Source organism: Habropoda laboriosa, unplaced genomic scaffold (genome assembly GCF_001263275.1).
Source record: "Habropoda laboriosa isolate 0110345459 unplaced genomic scaffold, ASM126327v1 scaffold40, whole genome shotgun sequence".
In the NCBI taxonomy this organism is placed as follows: Eukaryota; Metazoa; Arthropoda; class Insecta; order Hymenoptera; family Apidae; genus Habropoda; species Habropoda laboriosa.
Window position 1 is genome coordinate 8,020,180 of NW_017100231.1, and position 11,365 is coordinate 8,031,544.

At 35.2% G+C, this 11,365-nt stretch overlaps 2 protein-coding genes across 2 annotated transcripts in view; both read left to right on the top strand.

Annotated features, from left to right (window-relative positions):
- The first annotated feature begins 1,067 nt into the window (after positions 1–1,067).
- On the top strand, positions 1,068–9,445 carry LOC108571508 (endochitinase). Its single transcript, XM_017933564.1, has 10 exons — positions 1,068–1,099; positions 5,602–5,673; positions 5,983–6,318; positions 7,073–7,295; positions 7,424–7,547; positions 7,783–7,980; positions 8,070–8,151; positions 8,236–8,447; positions 8,599–8,889; positions 8,983–9,445. Exons 2-10 carry the CDS (start codon positions 5,610–5,612, stop codon positions 9,106–9,108), a joined length of 1,656 nt encoding a protein of 551 aa, XP_017789053.1. The 5' UTR covers positions 1,068–1,099; positions 5,602–5,609; the 3' UTR covers positions 9,109–9,445.
- Positions 9,446–9,963: 518 nt separating this feature from the next.
- The window catches only part of LOC108571503 (dihydrolipoyllysine-residue acetyltransferase component of pyruvate dehydrogenase complex, mitochondrial-like), a 2,997-nt gene continuing 1,595 nt past the window's right edge, over positions 9,964–11,365 (top strand). Inside the window, exons 1-5 of the mRNA XM_017933559.1 lie at positions 9,964–10,174; positions 10,484–10,665; positions 10,738–10,922; positions 10,990–11,164; positions 11,246–11,362. Of these exons, the coding sequence (XP_017789048.1) occupies positions 10,048–10,174; positions 10,484–10,665; positions 10,738–10,922; positions 10,990–11,164; positions 11,246–11,362 (786 nt within the window). The 5' untranslated portion in view covers positions 9,964–10,047. The remainder of the gene's footprint in view (positions 10,175–10,483; positions 10,666–10,737; positions 10,923–10,989; positions 11,165–11,245; positions 11,363–11,365) is intronic.

Sequence of the window (11,365 nt, forward strand, 5' to 3'; positions counted from 1 at the left end):
ACGTATTTGCAAAAATGCCTTATCAATTATGAAACTACAACGTGATATCAATGTTGAGATAAGAATCAGCCAATAAATCAGTCAATAAATTATTATGATACGCTATGGATAGTTATAATTCTACTTTCTCTACTATTCTGTCCAATCTTAAATTCATCTTATTATACACCGTAACAATAAAGTTCCCGTACTATGTATGTATATGTATACTCTTGAAATACAATTGAAATAATCAATATGTACATCGATTTATCAAACAGCTGAAAAATTATTCAGATTTCTGGGCAAATAAAATTCATTGATTTGTTGGAATTGAAACTGAATCGTGATGTTTTGTACAAAATTTAGCAAACCCCTACATAAAGAACGTACTTTCAACAAGAAATTATAATTTGAACCTCACAAATGACCTCCATTAAAGATCAACACAATTTTTTTCGAACACCTGACAAATGTTCCTACAAATTCGAATCGCACTGTTACTTTTTTTAAATTTCTCTAACAATAAATAATGTATATGAATATTATCAACAAACATCTCACTATAATTTCTAGTACAAGCTAAATAGGAAACGACGATTCCTTAATTCATCCTTAATGTAGAGCATGTATAGTCGTTACATGGAACTAATACAAGTTTGCGTTTATGATAATTCATTTACCAAATTAAAGTTATTAGTCGGTAATGCAGAAATCGACAGAATCTTTTCACTGAGCTATTTAATGAAAAACAACCATATAAAAGCATAGATGGGATACAGAATCATCGTTTGTGATGAAAGCATTGTCTGCATTTGAAATGACAATATGACGAAAGAGGACATCGATTTGAAGCTAAGGGAAGGACAAGATCGAGACAAAGGGATCGATGACGAATCGAAAGAGGCAGGGAGCATTCAGTTCGTTCGCGGAGCGAGATATCGGCTGTGACGAATCATGATTGTCCCCTTCGTCGTTGACGGGAGGCAGAGGGTCGACGAACCAACCAATCCTGCCGGTCCCCTTGCACCTGAATTCTAACGAGATCCACCTGGGTATATATGAGAGCTTAACCTCGGGCCAAGCCACGATTTTTCTGAGGTACCCGCTTGTCGTGAAGGTGAGTCCTCTCCTCTCTTTGCTTTTCTCTCGACATCAACTCTGACCAGCTAGCTCTTCCCCTTTGTGCTTCCTTCCAAACCATTTTTAACTCTTTCTTTCATGCTTCTTTTGATTTTTTTTTCATTGTTTGAGAATCCTCAGTAGATTGGAAAAAGTGTTTAGTTCAAAATTATTTAATGTCAATTTAAACTTACTCTGGAGAATGCAATTAAATAGATTTTTTTAGACGAATTCTATTATCAAAATTTTTTATTCTCTATTTATATCTTATGCTTAAAAATTTATTGTCGTTTAAAACGCTGAAACTAGGGTATCTGGTTTGGTGTTAAATGGTAACTCTTCCGCTTTGAACATATCTTGTGATTCATTCCTCTTCAGCGTCAATAATTTTTTCCTACGCTTTTCTTAAACCGTTTAGTATGCATTTTGGGTATTAATAATGTCTGTTTAAGTAATAAGTTTTCTTATTAATTTTTCACTTGATTATAAATATCAATTAATTGTACCTTAAATGTAGGAAGTAGATTGTTATCAAAATCAATAAAGCATCAACTGTTTGTTGATAAGACGCAATCTATTAATGTCAACTGTGACTCATTTCCGTAAACTACTAGCGTACAATAAAATAAACGATTAATCGTTTGAAATACCTTTCACGAGAAAGTCGTTACATGGAAAGAAAAAATGAATCTTACGATAATTCTTTTCGCTACAAAATTCGAAAAAATAACGCTAAATCGAGACAACTGGGGAAAAAAAACAAATTCTTTTTTCTCGAAAGTAAAAAAACCACAGTCTAGTCACATTCTTGAAATCATATTTTTTCCATTACCCGACCAAAACATTTAATATCTTAAATTTCTTCTTCTAAGAGTTATGTAAACATATTTACCGGTAAATCGAGTATTCAGTTACACACGAAAGTAGAAGAAAAAATGTTTTGGACATTTACCGCTAATTATTCTTTCATCCGATTGCGATGTCGAGCATCGAGGGCCATTCGAGCAAAACAATTTCTCAATATGTATGCGAACTCGCTGGAATTTTTCTGACACATCATGTGGGCGAGAGTCCACTTCCCTTCGTTTCCATTTTTTTTTATTCCTCTTTTTAAATTTCGACTCGAAGGTCAGCCTGAACGAGATCCAAGCGAATTGAAGGATTTTCTGTTGTTCATTTTTATAATGTAGATTTACATAACCTCTTAAGTGCGTTGGAATGCTAGATTGCACCCTCGACGACACTTCATTAATTATTACCACCACTCGACGCTGTAGTTTCCTATCTGGTTGATTTCTTTTTATCGACTATATTTTTACACAGTAGAATCGGTGTTATCATAGCAGCAGGTGAAATTTACACACGAGATAAAGTAGTTCAACTCGATATCGTTTAGAATGTCGATCACGTTAGATTAAACGGAAGGCTATCATCGATCGATTCTCAGTGCTTATGAGCTAATTGAATCAACGAAGCGCATCGAGTAGCAGCGAGAATAAGACACAGTCTCTCGAGTATATATCTCGCTCGCGAATAGTCACGTCGCTGCGTTCTTGTCGAGCAGGAAGAACCTCGAAAACGTACACGACTAACAACGAATACGTATGAAAAGCAAGCCGGTCTTCTGCGGTTCATTTGTTGAATACTGATTCGAGATGTTGTATATGAATAAATTCTGTCTACAAAAAATTATAGTTACAAGCCTAATGTGTCTTTCTATGTTTTCTTCTTATACACGTTAAATATACATTAAAAAAAGACCTTGCTTTAATCTCGTTTTTTAGATTATAAGTTATTATATGGTCAGATTATGTGAAGTACTTACACGTTCACTGCAACAACTTTATGATGTGATAAGATAGGTTAGAGTTGATTATTAGGTTAAACCTATTACCTGACGTTGATTTCAGATAACGTGCAAAATGAATCATTATTTACGAGATTATTAATCTTCGTTAAATTACAAATTTCGAAGTTCTTTCTAACCTCAACAATTCTCTCAACATCAATATTATACAGTAATTCGAATTCTACTATTTTTTAACCAAAAATCGTTCAAAGTGATTGTGTATCAATGTCTCTGTCAATACTGTTAAGAACCCAAAGGCATTCTATATTTAACATACCCGTTCAAACCGAACCATTCAATCCACTATTATCATTCGCGAAAACGCTTAAAACGTTTCTCTCTATACAAAGAAAGCAAAAAGAACCAGAATATTAACAGTACGAGATATTATCTCGCTGGATAGATTTTCCCAGCATAACTCCACTTGGCGTTTGTATTCAGATTGCAGACCGCGGAATAGTAGTCGAAGGCTTCGATGCAGCCGGAATTTTAATTCGCACAACGAAAAAGCCACGGTATCTTCGTTTATTTTCGCGGTCTGGAATCATTAAGGTAGAAACACATTACTATCACGTCACGTGAAATCACGCACTATCGCATTAAAACTCTACTAAACTAAAGCGGTCGCGAAATATCGTGAATATCGTGACGTGAGTATAATTTGTTTCTAACTTTATCCACATTTTTTATTTCACGCAAAACACGTCGAATTTCCAAAGAACGTCTTTGATCCCCCCACCCCCCTTCGTCGTCGGTCTTTCCATTTTCTCGTTCCTCTTTCAGTTCGCGTTCCGTCGTTTCAATATTCGATTGCCATTCCGACCAAACGTGGGAGACAATGAACTGAAAATAATTTATCTCGTTCCGGGGAGGAAGCGTAAACAATTCTCGCGAATTAACGAGAAAGAAACGAATTCTTAAAGTCAGTGAGAGTCAGAGGAACGCGGCGGCTATGACGATTGCTTTTCTTTCGTGGTATTTTTCAGCACCTCTCGCCTCGAGTGTTTTTCACAACTGGTGGTATTCGTGCGAAAATAAAACGACTTCGAACAGTAACTATTCTGGAAAGTTATTCCGTGTCAATAATCGAAGGACTGGACTTTTTCAACAGAAATTTCTTTACAGTAAAAATCTTTTACTTTGAAAGATGGAAATAACATGGAACAAATGAGGCTTTTTTGGAGAAGGTGTGAATCTTGCATTTTACGAAATATCAAAAGTCGACATATGACACTTATTTAAAATACGATTGCTTTAAAAGTAAAAAGTTTGTCTCTTTTACTTTTAAATTTTTGTACATACGTTTGTTACTGGTTGTATTTCAGCCAAAATTAGTCTCTTTCCAAACTAATTTAAAAATTTAACAATACCCTCTGTTTGGAACGAGAGAAACTTGTATTTTATTGGCAGTGGGAAAGGAGGGAGGGTTTGAACCGAAAAGAAGTTGCGTTACAATCCGGAGATCGGATATTTTATCAGGCAATTTGCCCGGCACGAGTCCAGCAAGGGGTGAAGCCTGCTTTTTATAAACGCGTTCTTGCAACTCGATCTTTCGAGTCGACATTTATCGACTGGCCCGTTTCGCGTGTGTGCATCGAATGACGCGCCGTCTCGGTTTTCGGTGCTCGTGTTTGAACTCCAGTTGAAAAGGTAATGAACTTTTAATATTCTATGCCGCTGGTGTCGCTACTCTCGCAAACTCGCTTTTGTTTTGAACCGAGGAGGGCGTCGTTGAACGTGTCATCGAAAGAAATCGCGTTGACACTTCGATAATTTGTTCGAAAAAGAAGAATTTTTCTTTCGCGAATAAAGGGTATTCTTATAATCGTGGTACAACCAGGCAAAGAGTGATTGCTTATACAAAAAGTTAATCGAAATTGGAAATATATTTTTGTGAAATTTCGACGTATCTTTTTTATAAGAAATCATCCTTTTTTGAAATTGATCAAATATATAATGTTCACGCCAATTGAAGCAGTGATTTCGAGATTAAGATCGATATGTCGATCTCGAAGCGACACGGTCGTTAGCCAGGCGTTCGAGCGGGAACGGAAATAACGTGAGATTGCTGATAAAAAAAAAAGTTTCACGGAGATGTCACGGTATTTGCTTTAGTGGAAACCAGTCTGTGTAAATCGCGTTTGAAGAACGACGTTTCGATGAAGCGATCATTCTACGTCCACCACCGGTGCTGCCAATCAAACTATAGGTGGAACGTTTGTCTTCTAAAGGTGCCGTGATAGTCAGCCTAAGCGGACGTTCACGCTGACAAGCGTCGATTGACACTTCGAAATTACTCCTCACGCGAAACTGTTACTTAGATTCTTAATGAAAAGAGAGGTTTCACTTATCGAACTGTAAAAGCTGGATAATTTGTTTCTGACAAAAGTTTCATTCATTTCTTTCTGATTTATTAAAAGCAACAGTATAATATTTTTGTATTATACTGTGCCCGTTTGCGTAAGTGAAATCTGTGACCTTTTGTGAAATATTAATTATTTTTAAGAAAATATTTTTTACCACGATTTATTTTAATTTGCAATTTTGTAAAAGTAATGGAAATTTTGGAGATGAATAAAAAGATGAACTGTTTTACATTAATTTAATAAAATTGCATTAAGGAACAGTTAACCAAGTTTAATCGTTTACAGATCCAAAAATGATATCGAGAAAGAATCTTCTGGCACTTCCTCTGTTGCTTGCGGTTCTTGCTTCTACGACAGGTAAGCGAATATTACCAGTTTCCGATAAGATACGAATATAACTGGAAACACGTTCTTATCGATTGATTAAGGATAATGGAAAAATGGAAAATAAGACGATTAACCTTTCTGAGTGTAAACGAGCAGAAGCCCTCATTCACCTTTTGATCTTTTAAATTTTAAATTAACGTATGTATATAAAAATTTTAAGTAACTAAACTCAGGGTAATGTTCCTTTTCTTTCTAAATATTGAAACGAAGCAAGTCAAATGAGAGTCAAGGGAAAATTGTTCAAACTTCAAAGGGTAAAACAGGATTTCTAATTTTCAGCGGATCAACCTGTCAGGATAGCGTGTTACTTCAGCAACTGGGCAATTTATCGACCGGATGTCGGTAGTTACGGTATAGACGACATTCCGGGTGACCTCTGCACCCATATCATTTACTCGTTCATCGGAGTAAGCAATGTTACCTGGGAGGTGCTCATCCTGGATCCAGAACTGGACGTCGATATGGGCAATTTCGTTGCCTTCAACAATCTCAGATCCAAGTATCCTCATTTAAAAACCTCTCTGGCTGTTGGCGGCTGGGGAGAGGGTGGTAGGAAGTACAGTGCTCTGGTCAGCATGAAGCAGAGACGCGACACTTTCATCAAGAGTGTAGTCGGTGAGATTCTCAATCGTTGGAAGGATTGAAAACTATGTACAGTTTGTACAGTTGGTGGAAGCGATATATGTAGTAATATCGGTTAAGCGTTTAAATATAGCCTGATTAGATAAAAGCGAAGCTTCTTAAAACCAGAAAATGGAATATGGAGGAGAATTTATGATTTCTTTGTGGTTAATCAGCTAATCACAACAGAATAAGGCTATCTCACTTATTGTCTCATGAATAACGGTAGGCGACGATTGAGCCCCGCCATTGCGGACGGCTGGTTAAAAACCATTTACCTACAACCGTCTTTCCCTTAACCTGCTGATTTATTTTTACCAATACAGCAATTATTATTGAGCAGATGGTAATAGAGGCTTAATACTACATAGCTTTAATGAAAGATTGTAAGCACATTTAAAATATTAATGACTTTGCTTAATGCTTTAATTTATAACATTAGTATATCGATTCCATTTTTAAAACATTATATACTCTGCTGCTTTTAGAAGTAGGGTAAATTCTTTTTTGTGGAATTATTCGATTCAAAAAGGTGCATATTACGGTAGATGGAGCACCTTGTCCCAGATCATTTTTCTGAGATTTCAAGGTCATTTACATTTTTTTGCTGCATAAGATTGCAAATTGTCTTTTATGAACTGATATGACCTTGAACGTGAAACATTACATTTTTTTACTTTTTTTTTATTTCACTTAAAAGCAGCGTGAAATCTGTAATACAATTGTAACGTTTCTTTCATATGTTTAGAATCAATGCATAAGTATGGTTTCGATGGATTCGATCTGGATTGGGAGTATCCTGGTGCTGCCGACAGAGGAGGTAGATTTTCAGATAAGGACCAGTTCTTTTACTTCGTCGAAGAATTGAGACGTGCTTTCGATAAGGAAAACAAGGGATGGGAGCTCACGATGGCTGTACCCATGGCCAAATTTCGCCTGGATGAGGGATACCATGTGCCAGAATTGTGCAAGTAATTAAACTCATATTTTCCTTTTACGAAGATGTGGACTGTAAAATGTATATTAAAAGAATTACTTGAGATATTCGTAATGATTACTTTCATGAAATATGGTGAATTTCATGTTATGGTTTTCGTAGAAACATGGACGCCATTCATGTAATGGCTTATGATCTTCGTGGTAACTGGGCCGGATTTGCAGACGTACACAGTCCGCTTTACCGTCGGCCGCACGATCAGTGGGCTTATGAAAAATTGAACGTGGTAAGGACCTCGAAAAATTCATATTTTTCTCATACAATTATATTTTCTATTATACCATATTCTTTTATCTTAAAAATCCTGTTTCTTTTGGTAGAATTTTTTATTGATTAAATTGTCGAAAAATAGTTTATTTAATTAATATAAAATTTCACATAATTATCGATTAAAAAGTGAATCTAACGGAATTACTAAATGTAAATAAATCAATTTATTTACTGAATGTTCGTTCTTGAAGCACGATGGCCTTCTGCTGTGGGAAGAAAAAGGATGTCCAGCGAAGAAACTGGTCGTCGGTATTCCGCTTTATGGGCGTACGTTCACCCTCAGTCAGAGCAACAACAATTATGAGCCTGGTACCTATATCAACAAAGAGGCTGGTGGTGGTAAGCCTGGTGAATATACTCAAGCTAAAGGATTCCTTTCCTACTACGAGGTAAAAGCAATTGACGATAAAAATAACATTAAACAAAAATTAGCATTGTTGTGTATACATCTTTTTTATACGAAATATTCCTTTTACAGATTTGTACCAGGTTGCAAGCTCCAAATGGAAACTGGACCCAGAAATTTGACGATGCCGGCAAGGTACCATACATGTACAAAGGTATATACAAATATGAATTTAACTTTTTGACAGTGCAATGAAAAAGTAAGAAGTTATATTTCATTGTTACATAAATAATTACAGGAACACAATGGGTCGGTTACGAGAACGTGGAGAGCGTAAAATATAAGATCGATTTCATCAAGGAGTCTCGATACGCCGGAGTCATGGTTTGGGCTATCGATATGGACGATTTTCAGGGACTTTGCGGTGACCCTAACCCTCTAATGGAGACCATTAATCAAGGATTAAAGGGATACACTGTACCAGACAAGGATTTCCCTACCACCCCCACGGTAAAATATAATAATTTTGTTAAAACTAAAAAAGACGTCAATTTAAGACACAAATAATATTCTTATAAAAATAATTTCAATTAGTCACTACATGAAATCACTTTTTTAAACGTAGTTTCAGCATGATCGATTGTTATCGTTATGTTTTCAGCCTGACTGGGCAAAACCACCAAGCACTACTTCGTCAGACAATATTCAAACAACACAGTCTATTCAGACTACTAAAACCACTCAAATTACTCAAACCACTCAAACTACTCTGACTCCTCAACCGTCTACGACTCATAAACCTACAGAGAAACCTACTGAGAAACCAGAAACAACTTCCACCACAGAGAATACAGATAAATCCGAACCTACTCAGCCAATAGATACTGGCGAAGCAGAGAAGATCGATTGTGAAAACACCGATGGATTTGTTCCCTCTAAAGACTGTCACTCTGTAAGTAGTCACATAACTCGAATGAAAAACTTATAAATAATGTTTCGACTTTTTCAACATATTATATATTATACAAGCAATTTATATTTACAGTATTATGAATGTGTTCACGGAGTACCGATGAAATTCAAGTGTCCCAACAAATTGATCTGGCAAACGAATAACAAAGTTTGTGATTGGCCACAAAATGCAGACCGGCAAGAGTGCAAGAGCCAATAAAATCCCTGCATTTAGAGCTTGGATGCTCATTAGAGAATGAGGACTGAACAATTTTACCGCGATATCTGAATATGGGCTAAGTGATCGCAATACCTTATAAACAGACGTACAACATGCAGCAACTTGCGACAATTAATCACCTCATTCACTCATGTATCATAATCATGTGTTGTAAGACGCCTGTCTAACAATGGATGCTCAATAAAGATCAACCATTTATAAGAAACTCGTGGAATCCAGTATATATCGGCTTAAATGTCACTGATCTTCTACATTGTATATTTTTTCACTTTAAGGATCGAATGATTTGTATAATTTAATAAATAATTTGTTATGCCGGGGACACGATTCATTTTAATATTAACTGTAACACGTCACGAAAGTTAATTTTAATTAGAACTTCTTACAATAACAAAAATGAATAAAGATTATAAATATTTGCTATATGAAGTATAAATTGAAAAATGTGATAAATCCTTTTACAAAATTTATTCAACTTTATCTTTACGTCTGTATGTATATAAAATAAATTTCATTTATAAAATTTAATATTGAAATAACGTATAAAAATTCAGTAAATGATCGATGCCCCTAACGCGCTTTATATTTAATGACTTTCTTATGTGCTACAATTATGTAAGTGACCACGTGTACAACGAAATGCACTAATATGTTGCCTAAAAATAAAATTAAGGCATATAATTCTCGTGCAATTGATGAAAAGAGGCGTTAAAATCTTTTATCAAAAAAGAATATAATACAGAGGATAGCTAATTATTTAATAAAAAGTGGTAATACACATATTTTTGAAAAAAGTACTAAGTGGGAGGTGTTCCCCTCCTAAACAGATTCTCATTGAGAAGGTCGAAAGTTGCTTCTAAGCAATCTCAATGTACATAAGTGTAGATAGACAACTCGCTTAATTGCTTCATATCAAACATGGCGCAAATGATGATACCTAGGATTGCGCTTATTTCCATTAAAAATAGTAGCCGTGTAATACCTCGAATTTTCCTGCCATCAAAATATCAACGATCATGTTTCCATACAAGCTGGGTTCTCGATGGTATGCAATTTATTTAGAAATACTTCATTTACATACTTATTCGCGATGGAATTGAGGTTAACGTACAGTCATATATTTCGAATAATATTTATTTGAAATAACATTAATTACAGTACAAATTTTAACATTGAACATATTAAATACACATATTTTTCTTATTTTTCATTCATTATATGTTGTAACCATGTGTTGGTGACATTATTTTGGTTGATTATGCAATCAGATATCATATTAGTTTAAAGTTATATGTTTTGTTCATTGTGTAATGTACAATTTTTTACAATTTAAAATTTGTTTGTTTATGTTCAGTCAAAGGGAAGGAAGTCCTAATGCCTTCCTTGTCGCCCACTATGGAAAGTGGTACTATTGTCAAGTGGCTGAAAAAGGAAGGTGAGAAAATTGAACCAGGAGATGCACTTGCTGATATCCAAACTGATAAAGCAATTGTTACTATGGAGGTTGATGATGAGAGTATTCTTGCAAAAATAATTGTAAGATTTAAAATTCTATAAACAATATTTATGAAATACAAGTTCAAAAGTTATTCTGGAATATTTTTTTAGGTAGCAGAAGGAACCAAAGACATCAAAGTAGGAACATTAATAGCTCTTACAGTTGAAACTGATGAAGATTGGAAATCTGTAGAAATTCCAGACACTGTATCAGCTGCACCTGCAGCTCCTTCACCAGCTCCTACACCAGCTGGTGCACCACCTGCAAGTGCACCAGCTGAACCACCTCCTGGCCAGTATGTATTTATTAAAATAGAAAAAAATATATAAAACTGTTAAAAATCCAAAAATTGTTCTTTTCAGGAATAATGTTACCATGCCAGCACTGTCACCAACAATGACTACAGGCACAATAGTAAAGTGGCTTAAAAAGGAAGGAGATGAAATTGAACCAGGAGATGCACTAGCAGAAATCCAAACAGATAAAGCTGTTATGACTTTTGAATTTGAGGATGAAGCTGTATTTGCTAAGATTCTGGTATATAATTTTTATTGATCATTAAGCTATTTTTCCATTAGATTTCACTTAAATGTATCTATTTAAACATTTATTTAATAGGCTCCTGAAGGAACTCAAGTTGAAGTAGGACAATTAATTGCTATTACTGTTGAAAAAGGAATGGATTGGAAGAATGTTGTTATTTCAACAACCACAAAACCATCTGCAGCGCCTGCTGCA

What these genes read in the sequence shown, in the direction of transcription:
- LOC108571508 (XM_017933564.1), top strand. Translation starts at nt 5,610, where the DNA reads ATGATATCGAGAAAGAATCTTCTGGCACTTCCTCTGTTGCTTGCGGTT. An exon ending in TTTCATCAAGAGTGTAGTCG is followed by an intron (nt 6,319 to 7,072) that starts GTGAGATTCTCA and finishes TCATATGTTTAG; the next exon opens with AATCAATGCATAAGTATGGT. An exon ending in CCTCTAAAGACTGTCACTCT is followed by an intron (nt 8,890 to 8,982) that starts GTAAGTAGTCAC and finishes TTATATTTACAG; the next exon opens with TATTATGAATGTGTTCACGG.